Consider the following 17,396-nt stretch of genomic DNA (forward strand, 5'->3'; position numbering starts at 1 on the left):
GACAAGTATCTTGGTAGGTATCCAAAGAAAGCACAGCTGCAGATTTATTTTTTTGGATTAGCTATACAGTTTCAAGTGGGGGTGGAGATTTAAAAGAAATAATTTTTTCCCAAGAGTATGTTTCATTATCTGTCCCGGGTCAAGTTAATCGCACAGCAGAGCTGAATTTTTGAATATGTTGGAAGCGTATGTCCCTTTCTCAGAGGTGTTTCCCTGGACCACTCAGCGCCACCCTGAAACGGTTACATCAGGCCACTCCCTTTGTTTTTTTCATGTGCCTGTCTTCCCACTGTCATGGAAGCTGTTTTATTCATTTACTTAACTTTTGTGTGTCTATTATTGGTTCTGTGAGATTAGAAACTTTTTCTGTCTTGACCATCACACTCTGCTACTAGTAATGCTTAGTACGGAAACACCTGTGAATGAAAAAAAATGATTAATTCATTTTATAGTACTCTCTATAATGGAATCCTCTTGTGTAATTGATGTATCACGGGTTAATGTTCATTTTCTAGAACTTAATATAATTTTTGCGGTTAAGAGCAATCGCGTGTGTGTGAGGTTATTAGAATGTTGTCGGCAGAGAGTAAATGCTACGTATTATAAGTAAGAGGTTATTGAAAATCATGTCTATTGATTTTGTAATGTATGATCAGTCATATATGTGCTGTATCTGATCTTGAGTTCTTAGCTGAAATGCAACCCTAATAATTTATTCATCTCAGAAATATGTGGGGTTGAAAGGCAGAGGTTTGAGTGTTGAGAATATTTTCTGTTAAGGATTGAGTAGGGGGGAAATGTTAAATATGAATCCTACATGTATACATTTATTTAAAATTTGTTCACTTATCTTTTGTGTACTTTGTATGATAGGATAAAAAGACATGATATTTATAGCAACTTTATTCATAATTGCCAAAATTTGGAAGCAATCAAGATGTCTTCCAGCAGGTGAGTGGATGTGTGACCTAGGGTACCCCGAGACAATAGAATATTCGTGAGAGCTAAAAAAAATGATTATCAAGCCATGAAAACATATATAGAAACTTTAAATGCCTATCACTAAGTGAAAGAAGCCAATCTGAAAAGGCTGCATACTCTATTATTCCAATTATATGACATCTGGAAAAGGTAAAACTATGGAGAGAGTAAAAAGACCAGGAGCTGGTGCGGGGGCGAGGGGTGAATAGGCGGTTCACAGAGGATTTTCAGGGCATTAAAAATACTCTCTGATACCATAAGGATGGGTACACGTCCATCATACGTCTGTCCAAACCCACAGAATGCGCAACACCAAGGGTGAACCGTAATGTATTGTAAACTGTGGACTTTGGATGATAAAGTGTCAGTGTGGGTTCAACAATTATCAAAAATGCGTCACTGACTGGGGAGGCTGTGTTTGTACGGGGGCTGGCGGTGCTGGGAAATCTCGGTGGCCTCCCCCTCGGTTTTGTTTTTATATTACCCTTTCGTCCCCTTACCCCGCCTTCCCCTCAGCCATCCCCACACTGTTGTGCATGTCCATGAGTCCTCTTTCCTTTTTGCTCAAAGACGTGATGGAAGTTTTAAAAGCCTACACAACAATCGGTGCAGTAGCTTAATTCGTTTTCATTTATAAGCCTTACTGCTTGTTCAGATGACACTTTCGGGAGGTGAACTTTATCCCATTTCCCCCCTTGTTTTAAGTTTTCCTTTGTTAGGAAAATCACATCTTCTTTCTCCTACTATTATTCATTCAGGGAACACAGAGCTAGCTGGGCACTGAGCCAAGCCCATGGAGATCATTGGCACCCGTTCATACCTCTTGGTTCAGGAAGAAAAACTGTCACGTGGCTGCATACATAGATGGTATTTTACTGAAATGAGAACTGCGCAGGTTCGAGGAAAGCATTGTCAGTTGTGCAGACTGATCGTCCTCGGGCGCAGCCCGTCACTCCTTCCTCGGAATTAGCAGGAGTTGTGGGTTAAGAGCAGGTTTACTCTCTGTAAAGCCTTGTGGTGGCGAATCAGCCAGCCAACTGCCAGAAACATAAGAATGGACGGCCCTTCTTAACATGTGCTTCAGCTCCCGCAATTGCATACCTGACGGTCATTTATATAATAGTTGCTTTTATTTCCCCTAAAACCTATTACTCTGAGTAAGCAGTTCTTTGCCGTGGGTTATGGGATGTATTAGTTCCTAGTTCTATTGTAATGTTATTGTATATTAAGGGCGCTTGTGTTGCCTGTCTCGCAGCTTTATAAAGCCACTCAGACTCCTTGTCATCATTCCTCAGTTTGAATTAGAAGTGACTGGAAGCAACCTTTTTTAGGATAAATAAGCCAACACTGAAACTTAGAAGTGTAGTGAAACTGTGTGCCCTGCTGAATATCTGCAGAGTTTTTGTTTTGATTTTTAAAATTTAAAGCTTTAAGTATTAAATTTTTAGTTGACAGATCATGAAATGAGCTCCGATCTACCAGGACAGTCTATTGCCCGAGCTAATTACAGCTACTAGGAACCTAGAAATGGGACCGGGATGCCGGTTCACTGTTTACCTCCATCTGACCTTCAAAGGTCAGAGCCTTAGCTTTCGTCAGGTAGCTGCCCACGACAAGGAGATAGAGAGGATAAGAGAGGCCGAAGAATGGGGAGGATTTAATGGCTGGATTTAATTGTCGCAAAGGTTCCATGACTAGTTTTTAACCTCTTACCCGTGGAGATTTCAAGATTATGTTCATCTCAAAAAGACTCGCAGCAGCTCCAGAGCTGCCCGTTCATTCATTAAAAATAGCTTCTGAGACACTCACTAGGCGGAAACATTGGACCAGGCTCTGAGGATAGAGAGAGAGAGACATGCCTGCATTTCAGCTCCGCACTTCCTTGGAATTGCGCCACCCCAGGTGTTTCTATCCCAGCCTGCTTCTTTGTTCTGGTATCACCTTAGGCTTATTCCTCTCATGGCATCTAATGATTGGAATTCCCCAGGACTGAGTTTCTTGTGGCAGGGTTGTCCAAAATGCTAACAGTACCTGGATCTGGTAGGTTTCTCAATAAATGTTTACTGAAAGAAGGGCGGTAGAGGAAAACAGGTATTTCCTGCCTGGAAAGAGCTCACCAGCTAGAGACATAGTCATGCAGTAAGTTATAGTTTAAATTATAGCATAATAGAAGTTTGAACCAACTATTCTGGGGTTACAGAGAACAGAACTGTTTGCTCTGCCATGGGGAAAGACTGAGACGAAGGCAGCTCTGTTAGCTTTGCATTTTGTCATACTCTGGGACTTCTTAAATGCTAAAATGAATAAGTGCATAAAGTAGAGACTAATAAAATTGTGTATTATGTTTAGTCTGCATATCTAACATTGTATACTCTTTAAAGTTACTCCAGTGTTTTTGACAATGAAGCCTGCTATCACAAATGAAAGAGTTTTGAGTTGTGTTTTAGTTATAATGTTAAACCATTAAATTGTTAAATTGTTTAAATGAAGCCAAAAATTTATATTCATATCTCAAAATAGGTTTTAATGTTTGTAACTCAAAAGTGAGATTTCCTGGAATTTTTACTATTTATAATTAAGGTTTTTACCTGTTCTCTTATACCTCAAAACACATACATTTAGAGTTTTGTTGATTTTTTTGGAATTATGTGTGAAATTTTTAGGATCCTGAATATGTTCAGCTTCTTAAATCTGAACCTAAGCCGTACACATGTTAATGTATGTTTTACGATCAGTAGGTCATCACATGCCATATGGTCTAATCCTTGGAACTTTACTAGTAGGTTTTTGGGCTAATCTTTAATCTCTTAAATTCCTTTTTAGATAAATTCTTATATTTTATCAGATAGTAAATAGTAATAGTATCCTGGGTATATTCTCATTTAATATAATCTTTAATTTGGAAGGGTGATGCTTTTACAATAGTATGTCACCTGTAGAACTCTGCTGCTTACCAACTAAAGCTCCAAAAATAAAATAACTAAAGCCTTTAGTTTAGTATGTTGTATATTTGTTTTCTCTTGTTTCTGTATTGTCTTGTTCTCTTATGATTGCTTCTTTTACCCATTGGTTGTTAAAGAGTGTGTTGTTTAATTTCCACATATTGCAGATTTTCCACTTTGCCTCTGTTATTGACTCCTAATTTTATTCCATTGTGATTGAGAAACTTGTTTTGTAGAATTTCAGTCTTCTAAAATTTATTAAGATTTGTTTTAGGCCTCATCTACTGGCCTCTCTGGGAGAATGTTCTACGTACACTTAAAAAGAATATGATCTGGTTAGTTGAATAGAATGATGTGTTTACGTCTATTCGGTCGTAGTGGTTATAGTGTTGTCAGGTTCTCTGTTTTCTTACTGGTCTTTTGTCTGGTGGATTGGGTGTTTAATTGTTAAAAGAGGGATATTGAAGTCTTCAACTATTTTTGTATTAATTGTAATTTATTCTTAAAAGATAGTGACAGTTGCAAGTCTTTAAATATGTCATCCACTGCCTTCTGACCTCCATGGCTTATGGGGAGAAATCAGCTGTTAATCTTACTGAGTATACCTTGAACATGACCAGTCTTTTCTCAATGTTTTCAAAATTGTGTTTTTCTTTCAGTCTGACAGTTTGAATATAATGTGTCCCAGTGTGGAACTTTGTGTTTAACATGCTTGGAGTTTGTTGAAGTTCCTTGATACTTTTTCATTAAGGCATATACATCATTATTGAGGCATAAGATTATTGTACATTCACAGACAGGATAGTATAAACACAACTTTAATATGCACTGGGAAACCAAACAATTCATGTGAATTGCTTTATTGTGATATTTGCTTTATTGCAGTGTCTGGAACCAAACCCATAATATTTCCAAGTTATGCCTTTATATGTATTCATTTTCCACAAATAGGTATATTTATATATGGGGAGAGGGGGAGAGGGAACAGAAGGAGGGAGGACTAGACATTGTAAGTATTATGTTATGGTAAATCTGTAATTTCATTTGTCCTCAGGGATTGCTAAGTCTTTCTTGTTGAGGGCTTAAGCCAATCATTTTTTACTTTTCAAAATTATTATTGCAAGATGTCATGTTGTGGTCACTGAAATTTCTGTTCTGTCATCTCTGTGATCAGGGAATGAGTGACTTAATACGTTTCCTTAAATACCTGGCTCTCAAGAGGGGATAGAAAACAAACCAATAAGCATACATTGTCTCTTTAAATTCCTTGAAAGTTGCTTCAAGCCCATGGGAGTTCAAGCAGGGATGGCCAGCTCAGAGGCTCAGTGGTCAAAAGCAGCAATCGGCTGTCAGAGCACACAAGCGTATTCAGAAGATAGTCTTTATGGCCCATCCTGGCTCCAGCAAGCCACCCAAGAAATGTAAGGTGCTCTTCCCAGAGTGCTGCTGAACAGCTTTTTGAATGGAGAATGGGGGACCAAGTGAAAGGCTGAAATTCACCAAAAATTACCATCCTCTTGGACTAGACACCAGAGTCCTAAATTAGGTATTTTAGGCAGTGTTAGGCAATTCGGTAGTTGTTTAGGTGGAGGAACGGAGTCTTGGGGCTTCTTATTTCCATATTCCATGATGTCCCTATGCAGCTTTTATAGAATTTACCAAGGTAAGGGTTAAGCTGGGGCAAATGATGACAGATCTTAATGTATTTATGATTTGACCAGAAAGTCAGCTACATTAAGGTAAGGAGGTTCAATTCAATGCTTTATCATCTGCTCCTAAAATTGTACCTGATAAGGGCAGAGTAAGTACCTGGTGACAAATGTATTTCAAAGTACTTCCTCATGCAACCCAAGTTTTCAAACCCATCGATGAGTTTTCCTTATCCTCGCTTATTTCCAAATTCATGCACCTACCAACAATAATCCCTTAGGCATTTCACCTAAGAGTAAAGCAACGTATTAGCATATCCTGTGTCCCATGATGAACTACACTACCCTCATGGCTCCAGTGACTGGGGACATATCCAGAGTTAGATTAACATGACTTGTGGCGACATTGGCCCCTTATAATTAGTTTCTATTGTGTCATAGCTGGTACTTTTAATAATATTAGTATCTAACTTGAAATTTGATTTCAGAAAAATGAGAATAAAATAGCCAACCTATGAATATAGAGAGCAGATATTATTGTTATTATTTGGAATGTACTTCTCTTGGAGCAGGTAAAATTCTTGACTCATTCTGCAAAAAAGAAATAAAGGGAAAATTACAACACATAATGAAAATGAAAATTGAGATAGTACATGGTCACTGAGATATTATAATCTGGATAGCTATTCTATTTTATCTCTCCTGTATTTTATTTCAAAATCATATGTTAGCTAGGATTAAAAAATGATAGGCTTTTATATTTTGGCACCTATAATATCATGATAATCAGGATATTTATGTACCTACATATAATTGCACAGAAGGAGGGAAAGCTTCAAATAACTAAAATAATACTAATCAAGTGTTGTGCTAGAAATGGTATCCCTTTGATTTCTCTTACTAAGAAAAGTAAACAAGAAATATAATAAATAGAAGCCCTGGAGTTTTCTCTATTCCTTACCAAAATTTCACTAAGACAAAGAAAGAGAGGAAACCACTTAGAAAGAATGAAGCTGAGAAAGTTTTGGAAGAGAGGAAGCTTTTGAAGGAAGATAGTGAAAAACTAAGTGCCTGCTAAGGAGGTATAAAGAAATCAGTGAATTTTCACAGAATCTTGGCGAGACTTAGGAATTTGAGATAATCAGGAACCTTGGGGGCAGAGATCAGGCATGAACCAAAACCGCGGTCAGTTGAGAGTCCATAAAGACCCTGTAGGGCCCACTGCCCCAACCCCCTTTCCCACAGGAGAGTCAGGGTTCATTATCGGAAGTTGATAAATCAGAGACCCCAACCTTGTGGACATCAGCTGCACGCAAGGATGGGGTAACGTGCCATCCTTAGCTAAGGAAATTAATATTCTGCAGATCACGCCTTCTGGACTCATCTCGTGTAACATCAGCGGTGTGTTTATTGCCCCCTGTTGCGGGAGGCTGTAAGATTCTCCTGCGGACCTACTGCACTGTTTCCGGGTAGGGGTAGTAAGTTAGAGATGTTGACTTTTTTCTTAAAGAAAAAGTGAAATGAATCCTCTTCCACTGTGGGATTCTCCAGTTGTTGGATTCTTTATTAAAATAAGCTGCGAATTTTCTTTACTCATGGGTTGTAATTCTGTTTTGTATAGCAGCCTTATGCTTAATCGTACCAATGAATGTTACCATCCTAAAAAGAGTAAACACAGGAAAGAAAGACAACTTCAACAAAAATTCCATTTGTGTATTTTTGAAAACATTCAAGTGTGTATATTGGATTGTGAATGCACTTTTTAAAAAGATACCATATTTTAGTATATTATACTCACCTTTTATGCATGAAAGTGATGAAGCCTATCACCTCATATCTCCCAATGGCTTCAAACAGCAACCATTGTTATTGTTGCTCGTGTGTCTGTTGTTGAGTGAGGGTTTGGATGACCTAGTGAGGACCTGGCTTCAAGCTGTACTTTAGGTCTATGTTGGCTCCGCATGTCTCTCATTCACCTCGGACCAGAGCACGTTCTTTTACTGATGATGGCAGAGGTGGGACGGAGCAGGCCCAGTTGCCCAAACACAGTGTGTGGCCTCTGTTTCCCTCACGTCTACTGACATTGTCCCATTGGCCAAAACAAATATGAGTCAGAATTATGGAGTAGGAAATTAGACCCCATCTCTGTCTGGAAGAGAGTCCCATATAAAAACTGAGAGCTAATACTTTCCGTCATATCCCACTCCCTCCCGTTGTAGATAAGACAGAAAAGGACTCAAGGTCATCGTTCCACCCCAATAACTGAAAAACAGTACCCCTCACCTTGAGGATTATGTGTTTTATTTTTGTTTTTCAGAAAATTTGTATTCTTTTAATTACCTTTTGAAGCCTCATTGAAAGCCAAAAGTTCATAAAAAGCCATGACTTTTATTTTATATTATTATGTGTTTGTATGGGAGCTGTATATTATATATTTGTATGTTATATAATTATGCTTGATATTTTCTGAATGCTTAAAACAATGTTTTTGTAGCAAAAGAATAATGCTTACATATAACTTTGTGATTTTGAAAATGCTGAAGAACTCTTCCCATTGCCTATGTTTGGCTCGGGTGTTTTAGTTTATTTAGGCTAATTTGACTTCCTTTTAACATCTTACTGTAATGTGTTTTCTTCAGTGCTGTTAAATAGTCATAAAGCCATTGACCTACTTATTAGTGTCATGTTTTAAAATTGTCATTCCTTGAAAAGGCAGTATGCAAATCGTATACTATATTTAGATGGGAGGTTTTTTCTTGGGCAAAGTTTGTTTGATCCTCTCTGCTTGCCCAGGAAGTATATATAAAATACCAAAAACCAATTTGACAGAAAGTAGACACGTGGAAGACTAAGGACACCTGTACCACCCTGGCTCGTGTGGCTCAGTGGATTGAGCGCCGGCCTGTGAACCAAAGGGTCACTGATTCCATTTCCAGTCAGTGCACATGCCTGGGTTTCAGGGCAGGTCCCCAGCTGGGAGCGCTTGAGAGGCAACCATGCTTTGATGTTTCTCTCCCTCTCTATCTCCCTTCCCTTCTCTCTAAAATAAATAAATAACATCTTTAAAAAACAGCAACAACAACAACACCTGCACCAAGGAGTTAGGTATTGAATGGAAAATTTAAGAATCCACACAAATTGACTATATCAATTAGATAAGCTGAAAAGGGAATAAGGCTTTTAACTTTACAGAAAATGTTTGCCTGTTTTGTTGAAACCCATTGTTTCATGAATGTGTAGATAAATTTATACTATATAGGATTTTACCTTAACACAGAATTCAACATTTTACAAGATTTTGCTGTAGTGTAGTTTGTAGTGTAGGTATCTATTTCTTATTGCAGAATAGCTCATTCCACTGTAGTATAGTTCGCTTCTCATTAAATTCTATCAGAATGTACCGTTTTATGGAAAAATATTTACAGGTACTACTTTTTTGATTTCATGAGAAAGAACTGTTGAGTAGATGCTATCATTATACTCATTTTATAGAAGAGAAGACTAATGGTTATGGGGTAACTTACAGAATAAAAAGGGGTGGAACCAGGAGTCGGATTCTTCCCCGTCAGTCTCTCTGAGTCCAAGGTTCATGTTCTTTATGACACAGCCACATCCACCAGGAGAGTAGTTCTCAAAGCTCCGTCCACGAGGCCCCTGGGAGTCCCTGAAGCCATTTCAAGGTCACGGGGTTAAAACTATTTTCATAATAATACAAAGCATTATTTGCCTTGTTTATTGTATTGATATTTGAACAGATAGTACCAAAAAAAGGGCAGGTAAAGGCGCTGGCTCCTTGGCATACAGATCAAGACATCTGTACCAAACGAGGCTGCTAGTAATTGTGTTCTTCACTGCTGTGCGCGTGCCACTTGCACTCGAGAATGTCCTTGAGGAAGTGGTAAAAAATGCTTAATTTCATTTAATCTTGACCTTCGAGTCACATGTTTTTCATATCTTGTATGACTAAGTGAAAACGCATACAAAGCCCTAATGCTCTATACCAGCGATTTGCAAACTTTTTCATCTCATGGCACACATGAGCTAATTACTAAAATTCTGGGGCACGCAAAAAATGTATTTTTTGCTGATCTGACAAAGAAAGTAGGTATGATTCTGATTCATTCATACTAGACAGCTATTGTTGTGTTGGCTGTTGTCCTTCTTTTATCTGACTGTCTGAGGGAAAAGAGGTCAGTGCACCTGACTAAATAGACAGGAATTGCATGTTGTAAAATTCCCATGGCGTACCAGTTGAAAATCACTGCTGTATACCGACATACCAAGGTTGTCTCAAGGAAAAGCATTTGCGTCACTGTTTGAGTTCTGAGCTGAACTAGCCACTTCTCTCCTAGAACACCATTTTTCACTTAAATCAGTGATTGACAGACACACTGGTTTGTAGACTTGAGTATGGATGCTTCTCAGCTTACAATAGGGTTTTATCCTGATAAACCTATGGTGAATTGAAAATATCATAAGTTGAAAAATGCATTTAATATGCCTAACCTTCCTAGCATCACGGCCTGGCCTACCCTACCTTAAATGTGCTCAGAATACTTACTTTAAACTACAGCGGGGCAATTAATTATCTTGAGTTTCACCTCAAGGGGGATTGCCTTCCTTCTTTTGTCATCAGAAGGAGGAGATATGTTTTGTAGACATGATGGGATGCGAAAACACAAACACAATATTAAAAAAAAATAGAGTCAGCACTGTGCGCTGTGGAGTATCAGTTGTTCCTCCTTTTCATTGGACGTGGCTGACTGGGAGCGGTGGCTGGTTGCTGCCCTCCGGCCTCACAAGAGAGTATCGAGAGTATCGGACTCCTTGTCACTAGCCCAGGAAAAGGTCAAAGTTCAAAATTTGAAGCATGGTATCTACTGAAAGCCTATGGCTTTTGTACCATCATAAAACAAAGCTGAAAACCCTTCAGTGGAACCATGTAAGTCAGGACCTTCTGTATTTGGCAGGAATCGAGCCTCTCATGCCAAAGAAAAGAATTGACAAAAAGATTTTTTTGCCAGTAATATTTGAGCTTTCAAGAAAAAAAGAATTTCAGAAAACTCAAGTCTGCCACCATGAGCTTAGCAGCTGACCACGTTTGTAGGCAATGAAGCAATTTCTTTGGTTTCTGTTATTCTTAATCAAATATCAAATATATTCATTTGAATTTAGTCTTTCTCAAATCATTTATAAGTTAGACATTTACTTGTGAAGCATTGCTAGTGTTTGCTGAGGGTTAACATAATATTAATGTGACCATGTTCTTGAGGATATATAGACCTTTATAAGTGATGCTCAGTCTTTCAGGAGGATGATAAATGTTTATTAAGTTGGCTATGAAGTTAATTACCTAATATCTTTTTAAGTGAATGAACTCTTAGTAGAGTCTCTGGACTTTACTAATGAGAATTTGGCAGATATGTCATTTCTGGGACCTGTAACTGTCTCTGGTGAGGGATAAGTGTTGAATGCCATTCTATTCTTAGACCTACTAATAGGGTTTCACGATTGGATGCTAATGCTAAAAATATCTGAATGTGTGTGTTTCTGAACATCTCTCTGCAGGATGATGTAGCTTTGCCAAAGACTTAGAAGCTAAGCAGAAAATGAGCTTAACATCCTGGTTTTTGGTGAGCAGTGGAGGCACGCGCCACAGGCTGCCACGAGAAATGATTTTTGTCGGGAGAGATGACTGTGAGCTCATGTTGCAGGTAATGGAATCAGCCTTCTGTGTCTACTCAAAATCTGGAAAGGGTGTGAAATATTTTTTCATTCCTTTGAAGAAGAACATTATATCGATTCAAACTTTCTGCCTTTCCCTCTTTTAGCTCTAGCTACCAGTTTAATTAATTAGTTTTCTCCTTGAATCATTTAAAAATAAGTTCTAAGTCTTGGGGGATTATATAGGGTTTGGCACAAATAGCACCCCTTTTTTATTACAAAATCTTTCATTACAAAATCATAAGCAGGTAACACTATAACATAATATCACACTCAAGCACACTATGAGATTTTAGGTGAAATATTCAAATTAAAGCTCTAAATTATTACACCCATATTATTACCCTACCAATCACTCAAGCACGCGTTACCTCTGCTGGACCTTGTGTTTTGAAAAATGAGATTTCAAGGGTGGAGACATTTATTCTTAAGAAGTTTCACATTAAGCAATTTTAAAATAAGACTTGTAAGCAATTCATAAAATTAGCATGGTGTAAGTAAAACTGCATATTAATCATGGACACTTCAGTGATACTGATACTAGTTGTACTGCTTCTTTGGGAGATGTTCTTTATGACACCTTCGAGTAGTTTGAGCATAATTTAACATCGTTGGTATTTACTGAATTTGGTTTAAAGGAGTTAGTTTTAAAAAGTAAGAACCCTGGCTCAGTGCTCAGTTGGTTGGAGCCTCATCCCATAGACCAAAAGGCTGCGGGTTTGATTCCCGGTCAGAGCACATGCCTCGGTTGTAGGTTCCATCCTTAGTCAGGGTGCGTACAGGAAGTGACTGATTGATGTGTGTGTGTGTGTGTGTCTCTCTCTCTTCTTCCTCTCTCTAAAATCAATGAGCATGTCCTCAGGTGGGGATTAAAAAACAAATACTTTTAAGATACTTTTAAGTGAGATAATTAGCAGAAGAACGGATCTTTAGATTTTTGAGGATTAGATATTTTAATAGGTCCTGGCAATGTAGACTAGAATTTTATTCCCTTGTTTTTTCCTGTACCCCTTTTTGGTTAAAAAAAATGTAAATAAGACCTTAGAGGAGACATGTTTATGAGCCCCGCGGTTCTCCACTGAAGGATCCTGCCTCCTCAAGGACATTTAGCAATATCTGGAGACAGCGTGATTATTACAAATGGTTGGTGGTTGGAAGTGGTTGCTGCTGACATCCAACAAGCCAGGACCAAGGGGCCACAGGGGTGCTGCTAAACTTCCAACAGTGGACAGCATCCTTCTTCCCACCGCTATACACACAACAGAGCTGGCCCAACATATCAATAGCGCTGAGACTGAGAAACCCTGAATTATCCCTAGAAGAATCAAATTTGTATATGCTCATTACATGTTTACTTTAAAATTGAAGAACTTACTTTATAATTTTGAGACAATAAAAGTAAAGCTACCATATAGCTTTATAAGTAGATGAGTAAGTTGCACACACAATGACACATTAATTAAACAACTTCGGTGAGAGAAATAGAACAGTACAGAGATTTTCCGGGCTCCTCATTGAGGTCGAGTGGTGAGAATGGCAGCTGAGAAAAAGGCAGTAATGATTCTGTTTGGATACAGGCCCATTGGAAATAGACCATATCTTAGGTTCAGATGGGGGAGCTTATTCATCAGAGAGGAGAAGAGGTGCTTCCCTTGCGTCCTCCCAGGAAGTGTGGGAATGGCTGTTTAGGAGCTTGAAGGGTAAGGCTCCTCTTACATGGAGATAAGGAAAGTTACAAATGGAAGCTGAGAGTCCAAGGAGCCTGACATGGGTCCCCCGGTCGGAGAAGAAAGAGCTGCCCAGAGAAAGAGCTTGGCAGAGAGAGGGTCCTTAGCGAGCATGCATTGAGTACTGATCAGCGCACCCATGTGAGGACTGGGGTTCCCTGTTCCCGGCGATGTTGCAGCCGGGGATGGTGCCCCTCCTAACGGCCAGACTGGGGAGCCTCACCATTCGCGGGGCACTGGTCTCTCCCACCTCCATAGTGGGGCGCCATGCACCCTAGGCTTTCTCTCTTCTCAGTTCTTTCATGGATTCCCATTGAGAATCCACATTTGAAGAAAGGAAAATTTTATTCAGGAACGTGGCACACTGTGTCTCTTTTCACTAAATCTTTAGCCTTTCTTGTACAATTTATATTGTAGTTTTCAGTATTAAAAGAAGAAAATTCTGTAGGGTACTTTTTTTTACAATATACATAAAACATTATAAAATTATAATTTGCACGATTTCCATATTACAGTTTTAAATTATAACAAAATATTCATACATTCAACAAAGCCAGCTGATTTAAATTCTCTCAAAAGTGGAATGTGTGAATTTGGTAGGAAAGAGTGTCTTAAAATTATGGCCGCTTTCCTCTTTGGAGAGCGATGCCAAGTTTGCGCTGTATAGTAACACAGTTGAAGTATAATTTAATGCACTTCTACTTTGATACTTTCCTATCTTCATCTACTAACCTATTAACATAATTGAAGTATCTAGCCAGAAATTTTTGTGCTTGTTATCTATTCCGGTATTTCCTTATATTTATTAACTTTAACACATGCCTTTCAGTCTCGTAGCGTGGATAAGCAGCATGCAGTAATCAATTACGATGCTTCTGCGGATGAACATTTGGTCAAAGACTTGGGCAGCCTGAATGGGGTATGTTAAGTATTTATTTTTCTTGTCTTATTTGATTATTTGCTTAAAGTTGTATGAAGACTAATCGGATTACATTTCCTATTTGTATTGTATTGTATTCTGTTCTGTTCTATTCTATTCTATTCTATTCTATTTCCTTTACTTTTGCTTGCATTTTACTTTTAAATACTTACTATGTACATGGCACTTTGGGGGCCATACAATAGAGTATGAAATGAGCCCATGTTCCCAAGAAGCTGTCCAGGAAGTAAATACAAGAGTTCAGAAGGTTGTTGGTTATCAGCTGTGATGTTTAAGAAAGTCTTCTTTAAGGAGGAGAGACGAAAGCGTGACCCCACCGAATGGCTTGAATTTATATGTGGGAAAGCAATCAACCGCCATGGCACTGAGAATACAAAAGAGCATTCTTGGGAGACAGAGAAGTGTGGGTTAACTTTAGAAAATAAAGGCGGAAGTGTGGTTTGGTGCTAGATGGTAGAGGACTTAGGATCTCCTATTCTAGAGTAGAAAGAAGTGAAACACACCCATTTACCTGGACAAATATGATCTAAACACCAGTGTTCATCATTGTTGCTTTGGATTCCTAATTTAAAGATACTTTTGTTATTGCAGTGAATTTTTTTCCTAATTCATCAGCAGAACATAACTAGCCACAGAATAAGAGAAAGATGAAGTACTGAATAATTTATCTTATTTTTTCTCAATTTCCTTATGGCTCTGCTAACATAAGCAAATAGAGTATTGTTCATATTTGTGCTGTTGAATATCTTAACACAAATGTAACAGAAACTAAATGTATCCCAACTGCTTCTAACTGCTTCTGCTTTTCCAAACATACATTAAACATTACATGCAAAAACATATGCAGAAAATTGGCAAATTCAGTAAAACATTTTTTCTGGTTCCGAACTGGCCTGCTATTGAAGGACTTTTATGTTTATTCTTTGAGGTAACTTTTGTAGACATACTTTTCTGTTGGTTTTACTCAAGCCTTTGTTTCCCGTGGCACAGAGAATGAAGCCTGCCTTCCCCAGGTTTGAACTGAAATGGCTCAGCCAGCATCATCCATTCCAGGTGCCGGCTCAGTGCTCTTCCTCTGCCACGCCTCCAAAACGGCTGTTCATGCTACCCTGTCTCCTCCAAAGGATTTGTTTGAGTTCCTGCAGCCTGGTACTTCTCCCATCCGCCTTGTCATTTATAAAATTCAGGCTTATTTTTAAAAGTAAAACCCATATTCCACTTTTTCACAAAGGAAGGAAAGAAAAAATATTTAGGAAGGGTAACTAGCTGAGGCTGTTAACATTGGGAATGGATTAAGGTAGAAAGAGATAGGCAGACTAGGTAGGCACTGTTTTAACGTGAGACATAGAAGGAAGCGAGCAGTTTTCCTTCCAGGTCCTGTGTGCAGAATGACTTCTCTACACCTCTGTGTCTTGGGGTGCTTGGTTCTCAGCCTGTGTGAAGCCTACTTTTGCAGTCTGTTGCTGCGCCCCATTAGAGCCCTTGAACTGTTCCTGTGTCCTTTGCTTTTATAGCGACTAGCTCCGGGCTCTCCATGGTGCAGGAACCCACTAAATCTTCTTTGAAAGGAACTGAAATAATCTTCTATATGAGGAACTTTACAGAGGAAGCTTTTAATCTACTTCTATATGTAGAGCATTTTAACAATGTTACATTCTGTTTTTAAGATCAGAGAGTTTGATCTTGACCACCGGGCTGTTCAAAGGTGTCCTTACGTTATTACCTTGGAAAATAATAAGTGAGAATTACGCCACATGTAATTTGTAAGAGATTATGACCATATAGAAAAATTACTTAGTGTTGATTGAAAAATCAGGTTAAATGTTGACTTCTAAGTTACTCTGGGCTGACCTTTCTCATAATTTGAGCATGTTGAATAATTTTATGGGATACAGTAACTCAACAGAGAGCAACATCTGCATTTTGAACTTGAAATCAGAACCGGAATTTGAATCTCGATCTGGGACAAACCACTTAATCTCTCTGAATTCCTTTCAGTTTCCTCATACTCATATTGCTTCCCAATGTTGTATGAAAAATGTAATGAGTTAAAGTTTCTGAGTTTTAATTACTTAATGCAACGTTTAGTTACCTTGCTTCCTCTTTAAAACAGTGAAACAAGAATTCCCTCTCTGTAGCATTAAAAGGATTAAATTTGACAGTACATATGGGTATGCGCCTGTTACAGAACTTCAAAGCATTACACAAATGATAAATGTACTATTAGCCAAATGACAGCCTAGGAAATTTGCCAAAGTCTGAGAACAACAACAACTATCATGCATTTTATTCATGAGAGAATGTGTAGACTATTGTTCACAGCCTACTTACTCTTAATATTCATATAATTCTAGAGACTTGAGCATCAGGTTACAAGTAGTAATTTCAGAAGTAAGGGGATACATGCAGTGGTTATGAGCTCAGCTTTGAAATTGTACAAGTGGCGTAGCCTTAGACAGGTTCCTTAATTACTCTGTTCCTCAATTTTTTAAAAATAGAAATAGTAAACTGGTAGTCCTCTCAGACTGTTGTGAAGCTATAGATAAGTTAATAATTAAAATGTTTTTAATGGTAAGCGTTCATAAGTGTTCATCACCCTTATGGTAAGAAAAGCGGTTAAAACAAGTTTAGCACCCTGTAAAATCTATATACTTTTCCACAAATGCACTGTTGTGGTTTTTTTTTTAAAACTAAACTCAGTTTTAAATAACTCTACCTGGGACCACTTCCACTCCTTGTTTCTTTTATTTTACCCTAAAATACACTCCCCAAGAGACCTAGACCTAAACTCGACGCCATTGGTCCCGGGAAGGAGGTTGCATTGCCTGGGAGCAGCCCCGGGATCCGCAGCTGGCGCTGGGAGCCCTTTCCCTGCGGGCCGCCGAGGCTTGTGTCCCTGCGGGCCCTTCCTGGCCTCGCGTTCTCCCTGCCGCGGGAGCACGTGCCCGCTGACGGCGGCAGACCCTGCGGTCCCGCTGGCGTGCGTTCCAGCCCCGCCTGTTGTCGCCAGGCTGCCCCCTGAGCCGCCTGCGTTCCAGCCGCTGCTGCAACCCTCTTCCACACTGGAGCGCCTGCCAGCGGGATCAGCGTGGCACGGAACGTGGAAGACACAGGCGAGTGGTCTGGGAAGAAGAGGACGCTTGTCACTGGCGATGTGACTGCAGTGGCGGTGCTCCCAGGCACTCCGTTCAGATTTCCAGGAGAACTGATATATTACATGGCTGTTTTTAAGATTTCATACTATCAATGATGTAACTTAGCTTGTCTGTAAGTCAAATAGGAGCCTATCTAGCTGAGTTTGCTTCTGTGAGGTTAGGGGTTTGCGTGGGGGAGTTTGGGGCCTGGGCTGGGCTCCCAGGCTTCCTTGACGAGGACAGGACTTGACGTCTGTAGTTCAGACGCCTGACTCGGGTTCCGCAGTCCCTCTTCTGCG

The 17,396-nt window shown here is 39.2% G+C and overlaps 1 protein-coding gene across 8 annotated transcripts in view; it reads left to right on the top strand.

The window, feature by feature from the left end:
- CEP170 (centrosomal protein 170) overlaps nt 1-17,396 on the top strand; it is a 99,160-nt gene that overhangs the window by 13,609 nt on the left and 68,155 nt on the right. For all 8 annotated transcript variants that reach the window (XM_054576694.1, XM_054576697.1, XM_054576698.1 and 5 more), the window contains exons 2-3: nt 11,141-11,286; nt 13,853-13,942. In XM_054576694.1, coding sequence (XP_054432669.1) covers nt 11,182-11,286; nt 13,853-13,942 — 195 coding nt within the window. In that variant the 5' untranslated portion in view covers nt 11,141-11,181. The remainder of the gene's footprint in view (nt 1-11,140; nt 11,287-13,852; nt 13,943-17,396) is intronic.

Source organism: Pteronotus mesoamericanus, unplaced genomic scaffold (assembly GCF_021234165.1).
Source record: "Pteronotus mesoamericanus isolate MK-2021 breed Mesoamerican mustached bat unplaced genomic scaffold, CSHL_Meso_final contig_347, whole genome shotgun sequence".
Taxonomy (NCBI): domain Eukaryota; kingdom Metazoa; phylum Chordata; class Mammalia; order Chiroptera; family Mormoopidae; genus Pteronotus; species Pteronotus mesoamericanus.